The 26,414-nt window shown below is 35.7% G+C and overlaps 2 protein-coding genes across 6 annotated transcripts in view; both read left to right on the top strand.

Annotated features, from left to right (window-relative positions):
* CADM2 (cell adhesion molecule 2) overlaps positions 1 to 26,414 on the top strand; it is a 1,201,425-nt gene that overhangs the window by 368,540 nt on the left and 806,471 nt on the right. The gene's annotated exons all lie outside the window — the stretch shown is intronic.
* On the top strand, positions 26,006 to 26,321 carry LOC122687424 (60S ribosomal protein L39). The gene has a single exon (XM_043892922.1). It carries the CDS (start codon positions 26,055 to 26,057, stop codon positions 26,208 to 26,210), a length of 156 nt encoding a protein of 51 aa, XP_043748857.1. The 5' UTR covers positions 26,006 to 26,054; the 3' UTR covers positions 26,211 to 26,321.

The raw sequence follows: 26,414 nt of genomic DNA on the forward strand, positions 1-26,414 counted from the left end.
AAATCTATTTTATTTAGTTACAAAGGGAAAACTTTTCTCACCTATAATTTCACTGTGTAAAATATAAGCTCATAAAGACTAATGCCACTGAGATTTGGAGGGGGGGTACTTGGACTCAAAATTCCACCTTCTGGGCTTACTACTGAAGTAACATGTACAATTTACTGAACCTCTATAAGCTTCAATGTATTCTTTTATACAGTGGACATGATATGAAAAATACCTTCTTCACCTGATTGTGGTGAGCCTTAAATAAGTCATGCACATTATAAATAAATAATTATAATAAATAACTTATTATAAATAAGTCATGCACAGCACCTGGGACATAGCAAGTCCTTAATTGTTAGCTACTATTATTTTCTTTGTTGTTGATGTCATTATAGTTTTTATTATATAGGTCTCTAGAAATGTGCATCACAGGAAAAAACATTTTAATGTCCAACAGAAGTTTCCATTTTCAATGGTCTGATAACTGAGTCAATTGAAATTCCAGAGGAATCGGCAGCCTTTGGACATGTCAACCATTCATCTCTCCAGATTCTCTAGGTTTTATCCCTGTATCAAATCAGATCATCTGAAAGGTACATACCAGGATTGTATTCTGTTAGCTCCCTTCAGAAATGCCTTCACACAGCTGTGATTTGGCATCATGCCCTTGGCTTCTTATCAAAGGTCAGTGCAAGAAATGGCCATATGAAGAATGCCTATCTTCTTTTTGTAAAACTGCTATTGAAGATACTGTCCATTATAGTGTTTAATGTCCCTTAGACAAAAGACTCTTGCTATAAATTCTTCTTACAGCAAAGTTTAATGACTTTAGTATATCTGTTCTTTTGTTTTAAAGTGCCTCATCCTTTTGGGAAGGCAGCAAGGGCTTTAATAATAAATAGAAGATTCTTTTCAGCAAATACAGTTCTAGAAAATGTTTCCAGACACTTATCTATTTCCATGGTCAAGGAAGAAAGAAAACCAATACATTCATTTTCCCTTTCCTGTTTCAAACGTAAAAGGTTACCCTAACTGGGAATATTTGCATACAGAGAGATTACACCCAAGAGAGGGAAAACGGGTGTACTGTTGATGATATAAAATTTCAAGGCAGGAACTTTTCGAAGGGCAGAGAGCTTTGCAATTGCATCCTGTAAACAAGGAGTTGCAAAGTGGCAGATCGCTGACTCTTTGGACTGCTCACTGTTTCAAAAAATGTTGATGTCGAAGTGTTACACTTATCTAGAATCCAAGCATTTGGGCACCTCTTTTCATGCCTAAGAATTTTTCCCTGTTAAATTCATCTCTGTAATCAAGGCCATTTTCATAAATGGTAGAACATGGCACAACAGCATTGCTTTAGGTAGAAGAGCTCCTTGAATATTTACATACAAGCTTGCAAAACTTGAAACAACATTTTCTTGAAAGCTAACAAGAGCCCAAGAAAACAGATTTTCACAACCTCCCTCACTCCTTTCCCCAAACTTTCTAAAATACACTACATACTTCCATTCACTTTAGTGTTACCACAGGGCCTGGTGATGGCCACGGGGATGCTCAGAAGTATTAGTAACACCACTCTTTTCTCAGAGTCTGTTCTCTTCACCATGGAAATAGGTGAATATGAGAACTGCTTCTATCAGTTTATAAATTATATACACACACACACACACACACACACACACATATATATTCTGTACTGTAGAGCTTGAAATATTGTACTCATAGTGAAGGGAGTATAGTGAATCTATGAAAAAGTAAGTGCTTCTAAACTCTTCTGGATGCCAATAACATGAAAAATGGTTAATCTGCAGTTTGGAAAACAATGTACATATCAGCCAAAACTGTCACCAGGCAGAACTATCCTAAAGAAAATAACTTCATCAGTATCAGTGATCATGTATTTTTTTACCTCAACACTTTTTAATAAACCAGCACATACATGCATTACTTATCCCAAATAACTACTGAAATCATGTTTACCAATAATTACTTCTGATTAAACACCATTAACAATAGGACTCTGTCATTGGTAAGTCTAAAAGTCAAAAGTTTGATCTTAATTTGAAGCATGGTCTTTTGCTCTTAACAGTATTCTTATTTAAAAGCTGAAATAGTATGTATATTTTTGTTTGGGCCCCTTAGCCTTATAATCATTTTTGTTCCAAAGTTTGTACTAGCAAATGCATCTGGCCCTCTACCTCCAAAAGGGGAAAACAAACAACAACAATAACAATAACAACAAAAACTTCACTTAGTTCTGAGTCACTACAATTCACACAACAAAACAAAATGAAAGATAAATAATACACTATGGATTTTTCCCCCAGGCAAAATTTCAAAGTCTAAATGGTTTTCACAGACCTGAAATCACAATAAATCCCCCAGCAGGTAACAGCTGTGGACTTATAAAGCAATACAAATTTCACAAGCATGACTGCTTACTTCAGGTTCAGCATTTTAGGCAAGAGTCTGTACTCCATCAGAGCATCTCCTGTAACATTTTGCTCGCCAGAAGGCACTAAGATGGTGTTCTACTATATGGATTCTTAGTCTAAAGTGAGTGAAAGTCACTCAGTCATGTCCAACTCTTTGCAACCCTATGGTCTGCCTGCCAGGCTCCTCTGTCCATGAAATTCTCCAGGCCAGAATACTGGAGTGGGTAGCTATTCCCTTCTCCAGGGGATCTTCCCAACTCAGGGATGAAACCCAGGTCTCCCGTGTTGCAGGGGGATCCTGTACTGTCTGAGACACCAGGGAAGCATTCTAAGACATCTCTTTTTTATTCACCTATCCTTGTATTTTTTTACTCATTTGTATGTTCATTAGAAAGAACATTCTGCCTGCTCCTCAGCTTCCAAAATTGAGAATCCTGTCTTTTGCCGTTAAATCATTTCTTCATTGGTAAAAAAACACAATAGCTTATAGAAGTACCTCATAAAAATGATCATGTTTTTTTCCTAAATGGGCTTCCCAGGTGAATCATCAGTAAAGAATATGCCTACAAATGCAAGAAGTCCAGGAGACCTGAGTTTGATCCCAGGGTCTGAAAGAACCCCTGGGGTAGAAAATGGCAACCCACTCCAGTATTCTTCCCTGGAAAATTCAATGGACAGAGGAGCCTAGTGGCTACAGTCCACGGGGTCGCAAAGAGTCAGACTTGGCTGATCATTAATGCACATCTTTCTTCCTAAATATCAGTGGCTTATGACTTAATTGTAATAGTTTAAAAGATTAACAAAGTAATCTAAAATTAACTAAATAGAATGCCATTTGATAATAAAATTTAAGCTAATAAATGTTCTTTGTGGCAGAGATTAGTTGATGATTTTGTTTTTAATTTATTTTTTGATTGGAGGAAAATTACTTTATAGTGTTGTGTTGGTTTCTGCCATAGGTTGATGATGTTTAAATACATAGTTCTACCTACAAGAAAGGCATAAGTAGGTTAAACATTGAACAAACCTAATCTTTCCAATTCTAGATCTTTCAATTCTGTAAAATGGGTATATGTGTACATAATGAAGCATGATTTGATATCATCATTTTACCTGCTGTAAATTACTCAGGAATGTTTTTCTTTTGGCATGAGTTTCTATTTGGAATGTTCATGTCGATTATTAGAGGAATATTAATAGCAAAAGATGAAGTCTGTTTTTCCAAATTTACTTTGTTAATACTCACTGTAAAAATCTAACAAAAGCCTGGAATTAATGTAATTAACAAAAATTAAAATTTAAAAAAGTTCTCTGACAGCAACTTCAGACATCAATGTCTGGGGCATAAATCAATTTATAGCAATGCTATTTCAAAAGAGATAAAATGAATTATAAGAGTGCATACTGACTAAAAACCTCAGGACATTATTAATAAATATTGTTTCTATCCTAAGGTTTAGGGAGCTATGAAGCTAGTACAAAATATTATGTATTAAGAATTAATTTAGTTTTCAACCAGGATTCCTACAGAAGGAAGACTTATGAAATTGCTCCAACTGTGCATTTCCCCTTACGACATTTGATCCCAGAGGCACATTTTAACTAAATTTGACAGCAGGAAAGAAAGTCCAGGGCTAAACAGCACCATGCAAGTTTTTGAAACAGGTGACAGCTAATGGGCCAAACAGTTCATATTAATAATCAAATGCTGGCTACCCTGTGGATCACTACGATGTGCTAATGAGGAGAGTCTTGCTTTCTCTCTAGGCAAGCGGCTCTCTGTGAAGCTTCTAATACTTCTGAACACTGATGGATACACACAGAGAGAATGCAGTGGTTGCTACCTGCTACTAGCAATTGATGCACATATAACTCACAGGAAATCCGATTAGTTGGGTCAAGAGTTGAGCTTTATTTATCTTTATTTCTCTAAACCAATTTAACAAGACTTTTTAAAGTAAAGTTAAAAATAGTTAAAATGTTAAAATGCCTCTCCTATGAGCCACAGTAAGTATTTCCAGAGTTATTGATTTCCCTTTTGTTTTTCCTCCTCTTAAAGGAGGCGGAGAAAATATTGTAGAAACCAAAATTTTTGTTCACTTCTTATGGCCAAATATGCCTTTCTGATGAGAAGACTTATTTGTTTCCTGCAACCTTGAGGTGAGAAGATGCTATCTGCTGTCAAGATGTGCAGTAGCAGCCACTTACCAGACCGGTGAATTACTATATAACTGTGGTCACTGGTTGGATGGTAGCCTGCTTCCATGTCCCATGGCTGAACTCATATATGAAGCCCCCACATTCCATGCACAAAAAGCATCACAACTGATGAGAAGTAATTCTGTATGAATCATATGGTGATAGATACTTTACTATTCTCTTCTGGTTATATTACTTTCTCTCAAGATAATTATTTACAAAATGCAATACATGTAGTAAAATATTATCTGTAATTTGTTTTTAACTTTGTGTGCCTCTCCATTCACGACTTAGTTACCTTGCTTTACACTGTTCTTTACCTTTCACTCCTTTGCTCAAATACAACAAAAATAGTACCTTAACATTGCTAGGTGTTCAATAAGTTGTTGTTCAGTCACTCAGTTGTGTCCGACTCTTTGCAATCCCATGGACTGCAGCACGCCAGGCTTCCCTGTCCTTCACCATCTCCCAGAGTTTGCTCAAACTCATGTCCATTGAATCCGTGATTCTATCCAACCATCTTATCCTATCACCTCCTTCTCCTCCTGCCCTTTCTTTCCAAGAATCAGGGTTTTTCCATTGAGTAGGCTCTTTGCAACAGGTGGCCAAAGTATTGGAGTCTCAGCTTCAGCATCAGTCCTTCCAATTACTGCCTATGACACAGCATTTACAAATTTTATTTAAGATCAGAATTTCTTTCTTTAGAAAAGCTCGAGTTTGGGGAATTTTGAAAAATATATTAGCAACATAAAATTTACCCTTAACTAAACGCTGACACACTAATTTATTATTTAATGGTGTTATATATATTAAGGACACATCAAGAAGGAAGATATTTACAAAAAAGGAGTACTGACAAACTGTCTTCTAACTGCAATCATAAACAGATAACAAGTGATATTAAGAAAAGAATATGCTAAGAGCAATCCATTTTATTTTTTGTAAAATTCCAGTTTAAATGAGCTAATTTCAGATAAAACAGAGTGAAATAATACAGGTCCTATTTGTCTTTCTGTCTCTATTACTAAACTCTCTGGACATCGGTTTCCTCATCTGAGTTTCCTGCAAATGCTTCATGTCTATGCTTTGAAGACTGTACAACCAAACCGCTTCCAAATCATCTAAGAGTATAACTATTTTTGAAAAACCTTTCCTTTACAATAATTTCATCGTAGTGTGTCGTTCCAAGAATATATGTGTTGAGTTGTGATTAAATAGTGAAACATAACCACAGGTTAACTCAGAGGTATTCGAATCCTCTGTTTAGTGTGCAGCTGAAATGAGGCACTGACTGTATTGTCTGTCAGTAGCAAAGATTTCATGGTTTCATTTCAGCTGTGGCTTTCTCCATGTGTAGTAACCACATTGGAATATACATTTCAGTGCTTTTGGGAAATATTTGTTAAATAGGTTGTCCCTTCTTTTGTCAAATCGATTCACATATGGTCTGTAATGCCTCTTGGCCTCTATTTGTAATGGAGTATATTTTCTTGCTACTTAATTCATTTAATTTTAAACTTGTTTGAAAACAATCATTAAGGTTTAGATTTGTGTATTTAAATAAGAGAGGGAGGAGCACCCTGGTAACATAGTGAACTGAGTTGACACATACTGGCTTCCATTCCATTCATGTATAAATGCTACAAAAAATAGAGCAGCTGAAGCAAAAGCCAGTGAATTACAGCCAATCTCAGAAGAAAGTAAGGGGAATATTCCCAAGTAGCAAAACGGGGTAAGAACCCAAAGCCAGAGTATTAAGGGCACAACCTAATGCTCTGGGAGTCTAGATGTGTGTTCCAATAACACAGAATGGCTATAAATTCAGTTTTGAGTTTTGATGCCAAGACCGATTTGGGTAATGTAGCTTTGAACCAGTGTGAAATGGATAGATAAAATTGAGATTTATGAGTAAACCTGGGAACCTATGAGAACCACCAATAGCCATAAAGCTATGATAAGAATAAAACTATTGTCAGGAAGAAGCTTGTCTGCATTTCTAATATCTCTGAGTGCTAAAAAATATAATTCTCTTTGATAAGTATTACAGAAAACTACAGCAGCATGGGTGTGGTTTCCTGGACTTTTATAATCTGTTAGGTACAAGCATGGACTTTCCAGGTGGTTCAGATGGTAAAGAAATTGCCTGCAGTACAGGAGACTCAGGTTCAATCCCTGCGTTGGGAAGATCCCCTGGAGAAGGGAATGGCTACCCACTCTGGTATTCATACCTGTAGAATTTCATATGCAGAGGAGACTGGTGGGTGGTTCCATGGGGTTACAAAGAGTCAGATGTGACCAAGCGAGTAAAACACATAGGTACATGAACAAATCAAGATATCAATAAAATACCTCACTAGGAACCTGTGAAATTCCTAGGGATCTGGCAGATATATTTTGTAAAGATGTTGCTATTACCCTATTTGAGCCCAATCCCCAGGAAGGAATAAAATATTAAACATATACTAATAATAACAGCATATAAACTATATGAGGAAAAGTAGCCCAACAAAATATATAGAATAAGTAACATAACATGAACATTTGATAACAGAACCATGTGAAAGGGGTAATGAAGGAATAATGTTTAACTCAAACAGATTAAAATTTAAAGTAATATGAAAGGGAGACATAACAAAAAAGAGTCATATTTGAAATAATATCTTCTAGACTTGAAAATGTAGATATCAAGGCTGATTTTAAACTATGGATTAAACAATAGGTTGCAGAACAAGAGCAAATTATTGAAGTGGAAGATAGTATAAAGTACAAAGGTGTGGCACTGAAGAGTAAAGGAAAGAAATATATCAGCAAAGTGAAGGCATGTTGTTGTAGCTAAGTGGTGTCTGATTCTTTTGCAACACCATGGACTGCAGCCTGCCAGACTTCTCCATTCATGGGGTTTCCCAGGCAAGAACAATGTAGTGGATTGCCATTTTGCCAGGGTACCTTTCAAACTTGAGATTGAACTCATGTCTCCTGTATTGGCGGGCAGATGCTTTACACTGAGCCACCAAGGGAGCCCAGGCAAAGACATATGAATGATAAAATAAAGCAGTAAAAAGATAAGAAAATAAATGAGGAGATGAAATATTTTAAGATAATGGCAGATCAGTTCAGTTTAGTTCAATTGTTCAGTCGTGTCCAACTCTTTGCAAGCCCATGGACTGCAGCATGCCAGGCTTCCCTGTCCGTCACCAACTCCTGGAGCCTACACAAACTCATGTCCATCAAATCAATCATGCCATCCAACCACCTCACCCTCTGTCATCCCCTTCTCCTCCTGCCTTCAATCTTTCCCAGCATCAGCGTCTTTTCAAATGAATCAGTTCTTCACATCAGGTTGCCAAAGTATTCTCTTGGAGGGCACAAACAAAACCTCGTGCACACCAGGACCCAGAAGAAAGGAGCAGCGACCCCACAAGAGGCTGACCCCGACTTGCCTGTGAGTGTCCAGGAGTCTGCGGCAGAGGTGTGGGTCCTCAGGGGCCTGCTGCAGGGGTCAGGTCACTGAGTGTGGCAATGCGTGCATTGGGCCTTTTGACGGAGGTCACCATTATCTTCATTATGGCCGCCCTAGTTGGGCCTCAGGTCAAACAATAGGGAGGAAACACAGCCATGAAGAAAATCAACAGAAAATTGGATTAAAAGTTTACTGAACACAGCCCCGCCCATCAGAACAAGATCCAGTTTCATCAGGAAGCTTCCATAAGCCTCTTATCCTCATCGAGAAGACAATGAAAACCACAATCACAGAAAACTAACCAAACTGATCACATGGAGCACCACCTTGTCTAACTCAATGAAACTATGAGTCATGCCATGTAGGGTCACCCAAGATGGACGGGTCATGATGGAGAGTTCTGACAAAACGTGGTCCACTGGAGAAAAGAATGATAAAGCACTTCAGTATTCTTGCCTTGAGAGTACCATGAACAGTAATGGCAGATAAATATCTAAAATTACAAAAACAGAAGATACAAATCCTAAATTTGAAGAAGCACACTTAGCCTTGAACAGGGTAAATAAAAACTTAGACCTAAACCTATTGTAATAACATTGCAGAAAACCAAGATAGAAAAATAAATAAAAGATAACAAGATTTTAAAAGCAGTATATTTCTTATCAGTAAAAAATTAATACCAATAAATAGTATAAATCTTCAGATGTCCTCAAGTGCTCATTTCACATATGAATATTTTTTAAAAGTTAAAATTGAAGTAAATTGAACATCTTTATATTAGTGGAATTTTAAAACTGACTTACAACATTCAGAGAAAGTAATGAATAATGAAGTGGTATAGAGTGAGGAAAGCATTATAGAATTTTCAGATGAGGGTATGCTCCTCGGTTCTTGTCTCACCACAACAATGATTTGGAGCGACTGACATTAAAGCCCTCGGTGCCTCACAGCTCTCGGGTCTTGGACAAACCGTGTCATAGCTCTTAGACAAATCAGTGTTACAGCTCTATTTTATTTAGAAGATAGCAGGAGAATCTATCCTTGAAGAAGAGAAGAGAGTGGAGGAGTGCACCAGCACATGCAGGGGGGAGGGGGGTGGGGGGACTGGGGTAGAGAGCAAGAGAGAGAAAGAGCGTATGCCCGTGGGAGAGAGAGAGAGTGAGTGCTTGGCTCCTCCTTTTATATGTTCTCTTTCCCCTGGTCCTGCCCTATGCAAATTGGGCTCAGCCAGGAGTGCTGTTCTACCTGAAGTCCTCACTCTGGTCCTCGGACCTTTCTTTGACCTTTCTTTGTTCTATTTTTGCGGGCTTTTCCCTTCCTTGTCTTTTAGCCACCGCTATTTTGGACTCCTTTTCCCTATTCTAACTACCTAACAGAATGATTCAGTGTACTAATTGAAAAAAAAAGACAACATTGCGAGTTTCTATTAATATATCCATCATCAGGCTCCTTTTCTAATAATGTGATATAATTTAATATTATGTTTCATTGAACAAAATGAATAATATAATTTACTTATTAAATTTATTATTAACACGGCAACTGTTAGGCTCTTAACTTTAGATTATATGATTAAACTCTTGCTTCTTTCAAATAATGTTTTATGAGAGAATAAAACTTAAAGAAGCAGCTCCATACATTCTTTTTCTTTTTTAAACTTAAGTGCAAGTAAAAGTTTTTAAAAATAAAACTTAGGCTAAAAGCATGTTATGATAACAGAAGTTATATTAGAAGTTCTGATGATCAATAATAATAGCTTTTGTTTTGGTTTGGTCACTCCGTCGTGTCTGACTCTTTGTGATCCCATGGACTGAAGCACACCAGGCTTCCCTGTCCATCACCAGCTCCTGGAGCTTACTCAAACTCATGTCCATTGAGTCGGTAATGGCACCCAACCATCTCATCCTCTGTTGTCCCAGTCTTCTCTTGCCTTCAATCTTTTCCTGCATCAGGGTCTTTTGCAATGAGTCAGTTCTTCACATCAGTTGGTCCAAGTATTGGAGTTTCAGCTTCAGCATCAGTCTTTCCAATGAGTATTCAGCTTTTATTTACTCAATATAAAATATTGGGCTTCCCAGGTGGCACTAGTGGTAAAGAACTTGCCTGCCAATACAGGAGAGATAAGACATAAAGGTTCAATGGAGGGGGTGGGGGAAGGCAGGGGGGAAAGATCTTGGAAAATCTCATGGAGAGAAGAGCCTGGCAGTCTATGGTCCATAGGGTTTCAAAGAGTTGGACACGAGTGAAGCAACTTAGCACACTCATGTACATTACACTTTTATTAATTTTGTCACTTATGCTTTGTCAGTCCCTTAATATAAGTACTATTAAAAATCTCCTTTTTATGGAAATGATACAGAAGTAAAAATAAATCAATTAAACTTTTTGTCACATTGCTATAACTAACATCATTATTCTAGAACAGTGGTTCTCAGTAAGGGAAAATTTGTCCTGGAAGTGGTTATTCTTTTGTAATATCTGGATATTTTTCTGTTTCTCTTAACTCAGGAGCAGGGGTGCCCCTACATCTGGTAGGTAGACATCAGGAATAGAATATTGCTAAACACGTTGCAATGCACTAGAAGATTCCCCACAACAAAGAATTATCCTGTTTATAATGTCAGTAGTGACACAGCTGAGCAACTCTGCTCTCAATAATATCAAATACTGATCAAATTGAGCAATAAAAAGTATGCTTCATTGGTTCAAAGCAAAGCACAGCGAAAATACAAGCTTCATTTTTCTGCAGTATTCTCTGTGGTTTAGAACAACTGACATCTCATAGGTACTTGGTTCAGTTCAGTTAGGTTCAGTTGCTCAGTCGTGTCCGACTCTTTGTGACCCCATGAACTGCAGCACACCAGGCCTCCCTGTCCATCACCAACTCCTGGGTTTACTCAAACTCATGTCCATTGAGTCAGTGATGCCTTCCAACCATCTCATCTTCTGTCATCCCCTTCTCCTCCAATCCCCAATCTTTCCCAGCATCAGGGTCTTTTCAAATGAGTCAGTTATTCACATCAGGTAGCCAAAGTATTGGAGTTTCAGCCTCAACATTAGTCCTTCCAATGAACATCTAGGACTGATTTCCTTTAGGATGGACTGGTTGGATCTCCTTACAGTCCAAGGGACTCCCAAGAGTCTTCTCCAACACCACAGTTCAAAAGCATCATCAATTCTTCAGCACTCAGCTTTCTTCACAGTCCAACTCTCACATCCATACCTGACTACCAGAAAAACCATAGCCTTGACTAGACAGACCTTTGGTGGTAAAGTAGTGTGTCTGCTTTTTAATATGCTGTCTAGGTTGGTCATAACTTTTCTTCCAAGGAGCAAGCGTCTTTTAATTTCATGGCTGAAGTCACCATCTGCAGTGATTTTGGAGCCCCCCACCCCAAAACAGATGTATCAACTGTTTCCCCATCTACTTGCCATAAGGTGATGGGACCAGATGCCATGATCTTGGTTTTGCTTGGTAGTTTTCACATAACACAAGCTACAGTATGAAAGTTGTCTCTCTGCAGGCAGCCTCCATAATATGATTTCCATAGCTGTCGGCAAATGTCCCCTGAGATCAGACTGGTTCAGGGAGACAGTCTTGACAACATAGCATACACATACCAGGCCAACAGACTTCTGCTTTGCTCACTCCAGTTTCAGAATTTTACATGCATTTATATTGAGACAAAAATAATAAAATGCATTGACACACTTCCTTTTAAGTATTAATGCTTTATCTTTTCCAGTGTCAGCAATCCCTCAGTAATGTAGCTTGCTCTAGTGCTGATAAAGCATTTATTTTGTTTTCTGTAACTTCCTTTTGGGGTCTAGCTCATTTATTTTTAATTCAAAATACTTTCCAGGATTTTATCACATCGATCACTGTATTTCAGATACCAGTTATCATGGTCCATATCTCTAAATGGAAGCATATTGAAAATGAAATTTCCCACAGTGGTGACTTATTTTTATTTGATTACTCTTAAATTCTACCAGTATCTGGTATAATATTGTTCTAATTCAGGAATTTTTTATGTAAGTTGTAAGATAATATAACTAGGGTTTTAAATGGAATAATATTTAGTTAGATCAAGAAAAATAAAAACTGTATTTCTTAAAATGTATTCCTATTTATTTTTATTTTTTAGGTAGTATTATAAAGGTGATGTCTATCGGTTAAAAATATCACTGTCTCTTTAAAATTATATGAGGTATTATTTGTCCTCAATTTTATTTTTTTTCATGTTTTTCCCAACAAAATATGGAAAACAATATGATTTGACCCTATTAATTTTTCATGAATTGGGCTTATGAATCTCAAGATCTGTTTTTCTCATCTAAACTGTGCTACATATGAGTCTTTGATCAGTCAGTACATGAATAAAGAATGCTGTTTTTCAGAATTAAGAGGAAATGAAGCCTAAGGAGATATGTTACAGAATAAGAAGTTCTAAATAAAATATAAAACTTCCAAATTTTAGATCTCACTGTATAAATACTATGTCTTTTTAAACCAAGCAATTTGTATTCCTGATGTATTTTTCCACACTTAAAACATGGAGTAGTATTTTATACATTTATCCTAAATCATATGTATTATTTAACAAACTAGAATCTATAGCTTTGCCATTCTAAAAATGTTATTTACATATATATCCAAAGAACAGAAATATCTAGAATTTTATAATAAATTAAATCTAGAGTTAAGTAATGCTTTATGGAAGCAACTTATTTATCTAAGGTCAAAGCACATTTCAAAATACCTATTAGTTGCAATATAATATAATGTCTTCTGGTGAGTTTGTTAGTCTCAATGCTATGATAATATAACTCAGTATTACATAAAAATATAACTTAAAAATATCCAGTTTTATATGCCCTTTTTGTTTTAGAAGGCATGTCCTGTTCTTTTTACCTCAAGATATTATTCTATTTGTTGTCATCTATCAATCATGTCTTCATCTTTCAATGCAAAACTCAAGGCATGGGTTTCAGGCTCTACACTTGAACACACATCTCATGTAGAGGAATGCTTTCTAACTCACAGCCTGTAATTCTCCTCACAAGGAGTCTACACCTTTGGTGAAAAGTGTTTCATTTGTACCTGTTGGCAGCCTGATAACATAAAGTATTTGCTCATAATGCCACAATCCCTTGCCTGTGACTTGTCATCAGGCATAGGAAATTGTTAGAAATGTCCATTCTGACAGTGTAAACAGATAAGTATGCAAAAATAATGGGGAAAAATAGTATATTGATTTCTGTATATGACATCTTTATGTTTCTTTTGGGTTTTGTTTGTTTTTTTTTAATGATTTCCTTTATTCCTTTCCTTTATAAGGAAATCTCTGTCTTCAGACAGAATTCTTGAAAATGGGCTCCAAGACTAATCAGTGAGACCCATTCTGATGATGTGGATATCTGAATGGAACCCAGATCAGGACAGGGGTTAAGGCCTTCCAGAGAATCAAAGACAAGGGGCTCTTGGATGGGACAAGAAGTTCAAACTTGTTAATTGAGAGCCAATCCTTAAAGACATGAAATCACTTGCTACACGGACACTTTGGAGTAGCCAGTAAAAGTCACTGTTGACTCCAAGGACAACTACTGTCATTATTCTTTCATTGTGATGAGTCATCTCTGCCTGAGTTTCTCTAAGCCTATGGATTTGTCCTGCTCATTTTAACCATTCATTTAAAATAGAGGGCTTCCCTAGTGGCTTCCTTGGTGACTCAGATGGTAAAGAAACCACCTGCAATGTGGGAGACCTAGGTTCTATCTCTAGGTGGGGAAGATGCCCTGGAGAAAAGAATGGCAACCTTCTCCAGTATTCTTGCCTCATCCATAGGGTGGCAAATGAGTCAGATACAACTGAGAGACTAATACTTTTAACACTTCATACAATTCTACAGAACATTTTTCTCTTTTTAATTCAGCCTTCATAGCCTTTCTAGTCCTGACTCCCCATACCATCGATTATTGAAAAGTTCCTCACTTCATTTCTTCTCTCATCACTCATGCTGAAATCTAATGCAATCTCTATCTGTGATATAATACGAAATTTATATTTAATCTTTGTTCCAGGTCCCTGGCAGAGGGCTTCTAAAATCCTTAGAATTTCCTAAGTCATAGAGGTATAAAGAGCATATGTTCTTGCTCATAATTGCCCTTTTAACCAAACCTGAGTTTAAACTAATTAGGTAAAATTTGGAGGATAAGAGTTGGTTGCCAGAGGAACCAACCACATGACCAGAGAGTTGGAACTCTAAAACCATTAGAGGTGGGAGATGGACTGGGCACTGAGTTAATCATCAGTGGCCAAAGATTTTAGTTAATCTTGTCTATATAATGGAAAGTCCATAAAAAACCTAGTGAAGGAGATTTGGAGCGCTTCCAGGTTGCTGAATACATTGAGATTCTGGAGAATGGTGCTCTTTGAGCACAGGGAAACTCCACGTTCCTTCTTACAAACCTTTTCATATGTAAGTTTGTCCATTTGGTTGTTTCTAAGTTGTATCCTTTATAATAAACTGGTAATAATTAGTGGAGTGCTTTTCTGAGGTCTGCGAGTCCGTATAGCAGATTACCCAACCCAAGGAGGAGGTCATGGCATCCTAAGTTTTATATTAATAGCAAGTGAATCAAGGGTACAGGAGATCCAAACCTGTGACTGACATCTGACATGGGAAGCAGTCTTTTGGGACTCTGCCCTTAACCAAGTGTGGTGGACTTAAAAGTCTATTGTATGTCTGCTGTATCTATCACAGTGCTGGTTCAGAAATTAGTACTTAAGATATATTTGGTTAAATATGAATAACGAGAACAATGGGGATTTTTATAACATATTACTATTCACAAAGTGGTTTCACTTTTCTTTATCTATCTGTGAGGAAAATATACTTATTACTGTTACTAGCAGTATATGGGATTGAAACTCAACATATTTATATCATGTATGCAAAGTCACAGCGATAGTAAGTAACAGAACCTAGTGTTGAAATAAAGTCTGTTGTATTCTCAGCCCTTTATACTCCTTCCACATACTACCTTGACTCTTCTTAATAGCTGCATCAGTTAAATACAAGGACTTTGTGTGTAGTCTGGGAAAACACCCAAAATAAACCATAACCTTTTGAGCATTTATCCAGAAATAATAGTGAATTAGATAGGGGCAAAAATGTGCTTTCTTTAAAAATATATATATTGTATAAATAAAATACAAGTTGCTGTTTTCATAATGTGTCTCTAGGTTAGTTTAACTCTAATCCTCCAAATATGTCACCTGGACATAATATTTTAAATGAGTATGATTCTATGTTGAAAGAGCAATAGGGGCTTTGTATTCTCTTAACAAATTGTTTTCTATTCATCTTGGCTGTATTCCAATTTACATTTGCAGATGCCTATAGTTAAAAACTTTCTGTGAGCATCTTCTCCCTATTTTCACTGTCCCAGCTTCCACAGAAATGGGAGCATCGAGTCTAGCCTTTGAAGTGAGCAGCAGAGTCAGTCTTATTTCCCATTAATGTGTGCTCAGTTTATCTCAATGTGCCCTCTCCTGCCAGCTCTGCAAGACCCTACCCTCTGCACAGGTCTGGTTCTGCACAGAGTCAGAGTCTACAGAAAATTAAAAATCAAAGAGAGAAAATTTAAACTTTACTTAATTTTCTCTATCTGGAAAAGTCTAGCAATACAGACTGCATATGTTCAAAACAGAATAGTGGCAATACAGCATGTTATGAAGTATTAAGGTGTGGTTTTGATTCATGGCTAGTAAGCTCTCATGTTGAGGAAGTCTTGTAACCTCTCAGATTTTCAGGATCTTCTTCTGTAGAAAAGAATACTAACCTTTGCATAGAATTATTTTCAGATTTCAGAATTCAATGAGTTAATAGCTTGAGCGTTAAACTTAACTCTTCACATTTGAATTTCAATAGAAGTTTGTTTCTCCCTCTGTCTATCTCTCTCACTATCTCTCATCTTCTTTCCATCCTTCCTTCCTCCTTCACTTCCTCCCTTTCTCTCTTCCCTTTCAGCTGCTACCTTTTGAGTAAGTTTTTGTACTTTTTCCACTCTTCCTTTGTGATTTATAATATCAATGAATTACTTTTCTAAAAAAATGAAGAGTGAATAGTGAATTCTACCTTGAATAGGTTGTCAATTAATTTTCTTGATTTTTAAAATCAATCTATGACATTCCTTTTAAATTTCTGCTCTTAACAAATACTTTTGAGTGACCTCCCTTCCAGTGACTCTGCCAGGCACTGAGATTCAGATAAAAGAACCAGGGCATTTCTTTAAAGGACTTATATATTCCTTCAATAGTAAATAAATGAATTAGAATTTGTATCTAGAGTGAAATAAATGTGAAAGAAAGTGATTGATAAAAACCTGGACCACATGTTTGAAACACAATAAATGTTTATTGTTGAATCAACTGGCATAAATAGGAGTAGCACAATATATCGTCTCTTAACCTTCTCTGTCTCCTCCATTTTCTCTTCATTCTCAAATAACCTGTATTGTAGGTCTGAAATAGCATGACAAATATTTCTCAGAGACTGAGATGATTTCAATATCTGAGTAAGAAATCTTTAATTTCAAGCATTTGGTGTATATTTAAATAATCTTCAAGCCTCTATTGTTTTCCTTGTGAAATATACTTATTTCAGAAATTAAAGATAATTTGAAAGATAAGAAAATGGAAATTCTATTCCAGTTTTTTTGTTTGTTTGTTTTGTTTTGCTTGCTTTTTTTTCTTTTTTTTTTTAATTTAAGAATAGTTATATAGGTCAGAATCCAGTAGGTATTCAAGAAAATGTCGACTCACTGACTTGAAGAGTCTCACAGCAAGTATAAACTTAGCATACTAATCTTTCTTTTAGGAAATATGACAGAATGTCTTTTAAGATAACCTGAAAATTTATTTCCATTTGTTATTGTTCAGTTGCTAAGTCATATCTGACTCTCTGTAATCCCATGGACTGCAGCATGTCAAGTTTCCCTGTGTTCCACTATCTCCTAGAATTTGCTCAAGTTCATGTCCACTGAGTCAGCGATGCCATCTGACCACCTCACCCTCTACTGCCCTCTTCTTTTGCCCTCAGTCTTTCCCAGCATCAGTCTTTCCATTGATTCAGCTCTTCACATCAACTGGCCAAAGTATTGGAGGTTCAGCTTTAGCATCAGTCCTTCCAAAGAATGTTCAGGGTTATTTTGATTAAGCCAATGGAATAGTCAGTAGGTTTAATTAAGCCAATGGAAATAGACAGTAGGCTTAAGGAATTAAACCTGTTTTGAAAGTTAAATCAATAGTTTTGAGTATATTTTCAATATACTTCTATAAAACTTCTATAAAATCAGTAATTGTATCAATTATTAAAAATAAAATAATTGCAATCAATCTTAGAATGATTCTTCACAATAAATTTAAATTTGGTCAACTTGACAAAAGGTCAAAATATTAGTCTCTTTCAGTTGTAAATGCTTAATGGAAAAGGTTAGTGCCCACCCCCACCCTGCCCAACACTGCTCCAAAAAGGAGGTCTATAGTCTACTCATGTTCACAGGCTTCTGTTCCTAGGAGATTTACACTAAAACTGTTGTATTTTTGCCATGGTTTAAATACTAGTATATGTTGGCTTGGTGGTATTGGTGATTAAGTCTATTTTAAAGGTTTTAATAGTATAAATACAATTACCACAGAAAATGAGAAGAAAGGATTAATGGGTGATTAAAAGTTCCAGGGAAACATTAAATTGATTTATGTTTGGAACAAAATATTAAGATTGACACCTAAATGTCTTTTATTTTATAATTTTGTTCATAATCTCAGGTCACAGAATGTTTCCTTCTGCCTTTTCAACTAAAATGAAACAAGCCACTGTAGGATGAGAGGAATTGGTTTGCCATGGCTAAGAGTTTTGTGCTTTTATGATTCTAAAATTTCATTCTTTTAAAAGTATGACTGAATAGATAATCATTTTCTCTCTCTCCATATACACATGTATATAAATACATTTATGTATTTATAAATATTAACACATACAATTAGAAACATTAAAAACAAATAGTATATAATTTGCATATATACAAACTATATATACTTTTCATGTTATAAACTACAAATATAAACTACATATAAATTATATGTATATAATACATATAACATGAATGGCTAAGTTTAAAACCAGTGAAAACAACTTGATATTTTAACAAATTATAATGATTCTTTTCTACTGATAATGTATTGTTAACCCTAATTATATTTCTAGATTTTGTTCATCTTGTTCTTTTACAATTCATATGCTATCTTATAACTGTGAATTAAAATTCTATTCTGAAGTGTGTAAAAACTAAATGGCAGCTAAATTAGCCATTCACATAGGGTCTTCTGTCCCCAGTACTCTCAATTTACTTTATGAAGCTAAACTTCAGACATGATATTGTATAACATGGCAATGTTTTTTAAGCCTTCTATATGAATCTCTGTTAGTATTTTTTTCAGATAGAATACTTCTTTCTGCATGTTGAAGAAAGGAATTAATCTTTTAGTTGTCATTTTTAGCTAATGATCTCAAATTGAGAAAATGACTTAGTGACATTCTGTGGTTCTTTGGGAACAAGTAAAATGGCTCTTGGATTCCCTGGTTACTCATAGGGTAAAGAATCTGCATATAATGCAGGAGACTTGGGTTCAATCCCTGGTCAGGACTCAGTATTCTTGCCTGGAGATTCATGGACAGAGGAGCTTGTCAGATTATAGTCCATGAGATCACAAAGAGCCGGACACAACTGAGCAACTAACACTTCAACTTTTTTCAGAAAGGCTCTTAAAAGCTGTTATTTCTCTGAAACCCTTAGTGTTTCACAAGAATGCTTATCTAAAAGATACTTTATATCTTCCATGTCTAAGCTCTTGTGACTCTAACGCAACAAAATAAAATAAAACCCTAAGGGTTTTTAAACAATGGCAAATCTCTTGGGATATTTATATACAAATCTAACATATACTACTATACTGCTAATGAATTAGGGGAAGAAAAGTCACTATTACTTTAACTTAATTTAAATAAGTAATTTTTTGCTTGTGTAAGCTGGAAGTAAAATTAAAAATTCCATCTTGGTCTGCCAAGCTGCCTCATCTTTTCTGGGAATTTCTCACCAAAATCGGAATGCTCTGAAGTCCACAGCACAACCAATAACAACAGTTGGGTTAATTCCATGTTTCCAATTTGTTCTGGACATAGCATGATGACCAAATTATAACAGGCTTTCTTCTTGTTTCCAAGGTGGTGCTAGTGTTAAAGAACCTGCCTGCCAGTGCAGGAGACATGAAACTCTGGTTCTATCCCTGGGTCCAGAACATACCCTGGAGGAGGGCATGGTAACCCACTCCAGTTGTCTTGCCTGGAGAATCTCATGGACAGAGATGCTTGGCAGGCTACAGTTCATGGGGTCTCAAAGAGTCGAACATGACTGAAGTGACTTGGTGCACATTCCTCTTCCAAATCAGTCAGCTTTGAACACAGAGATTTCCTCAAGTGTCACAAATTCTGAAATAGAAGGGATTAAATTTTTTATGTTGCAAGCTCAAATCAGCAAAAGGGGTTGTATCCTGGAACATCTAAATCAAATAATTAAAATATTTAATAGATAGACTAAAGCTGGAAGATGCTAAGTTTAAAGAAATCTTCAGGATGTTTGTATAGATAGATATCAATTGATTGGGTATTATGTCTGGTGATATAAAAATATTCATGTTACTTTACAATTTTATATAACCATAACCTCATGCTATTGGCGTGAGGTATATCTTCCTTCTCCCAAAAACATGCATTGTAGTGCTAAACCTCATATCGGGCCCAGGGAAATTTGAACATAAGGACTAAACTACTTTATGTAGTACTAAAAGACTACGTAAAGACACTGGAATAACACAGTCTTCTACAGGCTAAGAGGAGAGATGTAGTCCTCAGAAGTCTTTGAACGAACTCTGTCAACACTTTGAATTGAGGCTTTTAGCCTCAAGAACTGTGCAACAATAAATTTGTATTGTTTAAGTCACTCAGTTTGTGGTGTATTTTACTGTTTAAGTCACTCAGTATTTTGCCATAACATTGTAAAAAGCAAATATACACATTTATTTTTATAAAATTTACAAATTATGTGTATATACATAAAATTGTATGTATACATAATTACATGCATTATTATATAATGATCTAAATGCATTTGAATGTAAATATATAAAATATTTTATACATTTGCCTATAACTAATAATTATTATATCATTTAGAATTTAATATTTTACTTTAAAATGTATTCTGTGACAACAAATGATGGAATTCACTTTCAGATTGGTCTTTTTGAAAGAAAAATGATAAGATATATTTAACAATTAGAGTTTTAGTTTTCTTCTCAGTAATATTCACCATCCTTGCTTAATCTTTAAAAGCTCCCAAATCATTTTTCTTGGCTGCCTGTTTAGGAGATAACTCATTTCTCACAGTTCTCCTGATTAAATTCATCTTGTGGATAATATTTTAAAATATGGTAGAAATAAAGTCATTTCTAGTGCAGTTCTATTTCAGGTTCATGTAAGAGAAACGCTGAATTTTCAAAGAAGTACTAGAAATTTTTATGATGTCTGGACTCACAAGGATCTCCTTATCACAGAGAAATATTTGGGCCATTAACCAGCAGTGTGAGCTTGGCTACTTCACCTAACCTCTCAGTCTATTTTTCTGTTATACTGTAGAAGTGTTGAACTGGATGAATTGTTCTCTCTCTTTTGAACTCTCAAAGCGCTTATCATCTCTACCAATAATATCACACATTTCTTTTATTACTATGATTTTTTGGTACCTTTGTTTAAACTTTTGTACATTTTTAATTTTAAAATATTTTTTGAAGTACTGGAGAGGGCAAATGCATTGAAGAAATTTTATTGCAGTGTTCCAGTAACACTGACAGCACTCGAGCATACATATTTTATTTTTCTGTTTATTCATCCCTACATGCATTTTTCTAATATTAATAATGTGAATTAGTTGAAATATAAAACTTAAAAATATATATGGATTTTCCCCAGAGATATTGTCTTTTTTTTATTATAATCCTTTTTTTTTCCCCAATTATTTTTATTAGTTGGAGGCTAATCACTTTACAATACTAAGTCTTTTTAAATACATCCCAAGATACTGTTTATTAAAACAATGAATTTTTAGAGCAATAAATTCAAAGTGATATTTACATGAAATTATAATGCTATGTAGTAGAACTGTTTTTTTGTTTCCTACCACAAATAATGCCATATTAATTTTATAGTTTTTTACCAACAAAACAATTCTGAAAAGTTGTTAGAAGCAGTATGATTGGATAAAATTGCAAGCAATGATCTGCTGAAATTTTTAAAAGGCAGCAATATAATTTATAGGAATCATTTACATTTAGGGTATTAAAGCAGCTTTGTTAGTTTGTAGGAAAAACTTAAAAGCTAAATAGGGAGACCTATTCAATTTTATATACAATATTCATAGAAATGCATAGAATTTCAATTTTTTTTATTCTTCTAGCTTTTTATGTAATATTATTTGACCCAGGATTATTTACAAGAATTAAAAAAGTATATCTTTCAGTATTTCCCCCCCACCTAAGAAGAATTTAAACTTCAGAATTAAAAAAAAAAAAAAGGAAAAGCTCTATGACAAATTTAAGGCTTTAAAAGCATATTTATATTCTGGCATTAGGAATTGCAAAAATTGCATTTTATTTCATTTTATTATTATCCAAGCCTATTTTAAAATTAAATGATAAGATGTTATTTTGGTCCCCTTTAATGCTTCAACAAATTCCTGATGCAATTGTCAATAAACAAACCATCAGGTAGTATGATGCATTTTTAAATTACCTAAATTTTACACCTGCCAGCAGAGATAAAAGTAAACTAATGCTCTGAAATTGTTAGATATCTGTGTTTTAAAAAGATTGAGCTATATCTTGTTTAGTTTCTAAGTTATGTCCAACTCTTTGCAACCCCATGGACTATAGCATGCCAGGTTTACCTGTCCTTCACTATTTCCCTGAGTTTGCTCAAATTCATGTCCACTGAGTTAGCGATGCCATCCAATCATCTCATTCTTGTCCCCTTCTCCTCCTGCCTTCAATCTTTTCCAGCACCAGTCTTTTCCAATGACTCAACACTTCACATCAGGTGACCAACATATTGGAGGTTCATTTTCAACATGAGTCCTTCTAATGAATATTCAGGGTTGATTTCCTTCAGGATTGACTGGTTTGATCTCTTTGCTGTTCAAGAGTCTTCTCCAACACTACAGTTTGAAAGCATCAGTTCTTCGACCCTCAGCCTTCTTTATGGTCCACTCTGACATCAGTACATGACAACTGGAAAAACCATAGCTTTGACTAGACAGACCTTTGTCAGCAAAGTGATGTCTCTGCTTTTTAATACACTCTTTGGATTTGTCATAGTTTTTTCTTCCAAGGAGCAAGTGTCTTTTAATTTTATGGTTGTAGTCACCATCCATAGTTATTTTGGAACCCAAGAAAACAAAGTCTATCACTGTTTCCATTGTTTCCCCATCTATTTGCCATGAAGTGATGGGACTTGATGCCATGGTCTCATTTTTTGAATGCTGAGTTTTAAGCCAGCTTTTTCACTCCTCTTTCACCCACATCAAGAGACTCTTTAGTTGTTCTTTGGTTTCTTCTACTAGAGCACTATCATCTGCATATATGAGGTTGTTGATATTTCTCCTGGCAATCTTGATTCCAGATTCTGAGTCATCCAGCATGGCATTTTCATATTGTACTCTGCATATAAAATATGCAGGTTTAAATAAGCAGGGTGACAATATACATTCTTGACATACACCTTTCCCAATTTTGAACCCATCCATTATTCCATATCCAGTTCTAACTGTTGCTTCTTGACCTGCATATACAGGTTTTGCAGGAGGCAGAAAAGGTGGTCTGGTGTTCCCATCTCTTAGAAATTTCAACAGTTTGTTGTGATCCTTTTTAAATTCAGCTTGTACCTTTGGAAGTTCTCTGTTCACATACTGTTGAAACCTAGCTTGAAGGACTTTGAGCATCACTTTGCTAGCATGTGAAATGAATGAAATTGTATGGTAATTTCAACATTCTTTGGCACTGCCTTTATTTGAGATTATAATGAAAACTGATATTTTCCAGTACTGTGGCTATTGCTGAGTTTTACAAATTTGCTGACATATTGAGTGTAGCACTTTAAGAGCATCATCTTTTAGGATTTGAAATTCCAGCCCAGCTGGAATTCCCTCACCTCCACTAGCTTTGTTCTTAGTAATTCTTACTAAGGCCCACTTGAAGGCTTCATATTCCAGGATGTCTGGCCCTAGGTAAGTGACCACACCGTTGTGGTTATCCAGATCATTGAGACCTGTTTTGTAAAGTTCCTCTGTGTATTCTTGCCACTTCTTAATCTTATATTCTTCTCTTAGGTCCTTGTCTTTTCTATCTTTTATTGTGCCCATCTTTACATGAAATGTTCCCTTGGTTTCTCTAATTTTCTTGAAAAGGTCTCTAGTTCCCCCATTCTATTGTTTTCCTCTATTTCTTTGCATTAAGAAGGCTTTCTTGCTTTAGGCTTTCTTATCTCTCCTTGCTATTCTCTGGACCTCTGCATTCATTTGGGTATATCTATACCTTACATTAAAAAGCCTCTTGATGAAAGTGTAAGAGGAGAGTGAAAAAATTGGCTTAAAGCTCAACATTCAGAAAACTAAGATCATGGCATCCAGTCCCATCACTTCATGGGAAATAGATGGGGAAACAATGGAAACTGTGTCAGACTTTATTTTTTGGGGCTCCAAAATCACTGCAGATGGTGATTGCAGCCATGAAATTAAAAGATGCTTACTCCCTGGAAGGATTATGACCAACCTAGACAGCATATTAAAAAGCAGAGACATTACTTTGCCAACAAAAGTCCATCTAGTCAATGCTATGATTTTCCCAGTGGTCATGTATGGATGTGAGGGTTGGACTGTGAAGAAAGCTGAGTGCCGAAGAATTGATGCTTTTGAACTGTGGTGTTGGAGAAGACTCTTGGGAGTCCCTTGGACTGCAAGGAGATCCAACCAGTCCATCCTAAGGCAGATCAGTACTGGGTGCTCATTGGAAGGACTGATGCTGAAGCTGAAACTCCAATACTTTGGCCACCTAATGTGAAGAGTTGACTCATTTGAAAAGACCCTGATGCTGGGAAAGATTGGGGGCGGGAGGAGAAGGGGATGACAGAGGATGAGATGGCTGGATGGTATCACCGACTCGATGGACATGAGTTTGAGTCAACTCCAGGAGTTGATGATGAACAGGGAGGCCTGGCGTGCTGCGATTCATGGGGTCACAAAGAGTCGGACACGACTGAGTGACTGAACTGAACTGAACTGATACCTTACACTGCTGAAAATTAATGACTAAATGAAACCTAAAACTAAAAAAAAAAAAAAAAAAAAGCAATTTTTGGAATAAAGCATAGGTAGGGGAAAATATTTTTTGAACTTTATGTGATAAAATACTTGTCTTCAGAATACATTTTTAAAAGCTCTCAAAATTCAGTAAGAAATGAAACAATGGTTTTAAAATATTTGAGCAGACTTAGCTTTTTAATTTTAGCTTTTATAATAGGCGTTTAATATCAAATGTTTATAAGCAAAGTGGAGGCCATGAAGTAGTCATACATTGCTAATGTGAACATAAAACGTTCCAATAGCTTTGGCAATTTCCTAAAATGTTAAACATCTATCCTCTGTATAACCCAGCCATTTTATATATAGCTATTTACCAAAGTGAATGTAGTTATTCATGCAGCTTTCAATACAAAGATGTGTATACAAATGTTAATAGCTGTTTTGTGTGTATTAGCCACAACTGGAAGTAATCCAATAATCCTTCAACTGGAGAAAGCTTTATCTGGACAATGGAATACTACCTAGCAATATAATATAATGAACATTCAATACACATAACAATATTGATGAATCTCAAAATATCATGCAAAAGTGCAAAGAGCATATTTGCTGTAGAAATTTTTGTTGTTGTTTAGTGGCTAAGTCATGTCCAACTCTTTTGTGACCCCATGGACTGTAACCTGCCAGGCTCCTCTGTCCATATACTTCTGTTAAATTCTATGGTAACAGAAAATACATGAATGGTTGTGTGAGAAAGTGGGATTGATGAGGGACAAAGCAAGGGTTTATAAAGTTTATAAAGGGTTTATAAAGTTCAAAACAGTTTGAAAGTGATGAATATGTTTATTATCTTGATTGTGGTTACTATTTCATGGGTATATGTTAGCTATACAGTTGATCTTTGTAGATTATTCTGTAAATTATGTCTCAATAAAACTCTTCAAAAAGAAAACACTATTTAGGTGCATACTACAGTCTACTTTAGGGCTTCCTTGTTGGCTTAGATGATAAAGAATCTGCCTGTAATGCTGGAGACCCAGGTTAAATCCCTGGGTCAGGAAGATCCCCCTGGAGAAGGAAATGGTAACCCACTCTAGTATTCTTGCCTGAAAAATCCATGGATAGGGGAGTCTGGTGGACTCTGAAGTCCATGGGATCACAAAGAGTCTGATGACTGAGCAACTAACACTTTCCTTCATTTTCACTGTCCACTTTGCTACATTACCTCTAGTGTCAATGTAATTATGCCAAAGAAAAACCGCACAATATCCTGTTAGCACACACATATGGCTTAAGACAGATAGTACAACTATAGTTATAGTATATGTACTATAATCATATATATATATATGCTTACATATATATATATATGTATGTATATGTGTATATATATATAAACCGAACTTAAGCCCCTATCCACAGTATAAGAATTATTTGTGGCTCTTTTCTCTTCTCCGCCATCCTATGTGCGGTTGAGTTCTGTCCGCACCATGTCTTCTCACAAGACTTTCAGGATCAAGCGATTCCTGGCCAAGAAGCAAAAGCAGAATCGTCCCATTCCTCAATGGATTCGAATGAAAACTGGCAATAAAATTAGGTACAACTCCAAGAGAAGACATTGGAGAAGAACCAAGCTGGGTCTATAAGAAGCGTCACATAAAAAGTGGCACACATGTTAAGATCACTTATTTAAGCAGCCGTATCACAGTGAGAACATCACTACTGTAATGCTTGGCTCCTGATGTTTCTTATTTCCTCAAAACTATCAGTCTGAGACCAGTAATAAATATGATACGTTACGTTGGAAAAAAAAAAAAAGAATTATTTGTGATACTTTCTTAATATAAAAA

Source organism: Cervus elaphus, chromosome 31 (assembly GCF_910594005.1).
Source record: "Cervus elaphus chromosome 31, mCerEla1.1, whole genome shotgun sequence".
In the NCBI taxonomy this organism is placed as follows: Eukaryota; Metazoa; Chordata; class Mammalia; order Artiodactyla; family Cervidae; genus Cervus; species Cervus elaphus.

What these genes read in the sequence shown, in the direction of transcription:
- LOC122687424 (XM_043892922.1), top strand. Translation starts at nt 26,055, where the DNA reads ATGTCTTCTCACAAGACTTTCAGGATCAAGCGATTCCTGGCCAAGAAG.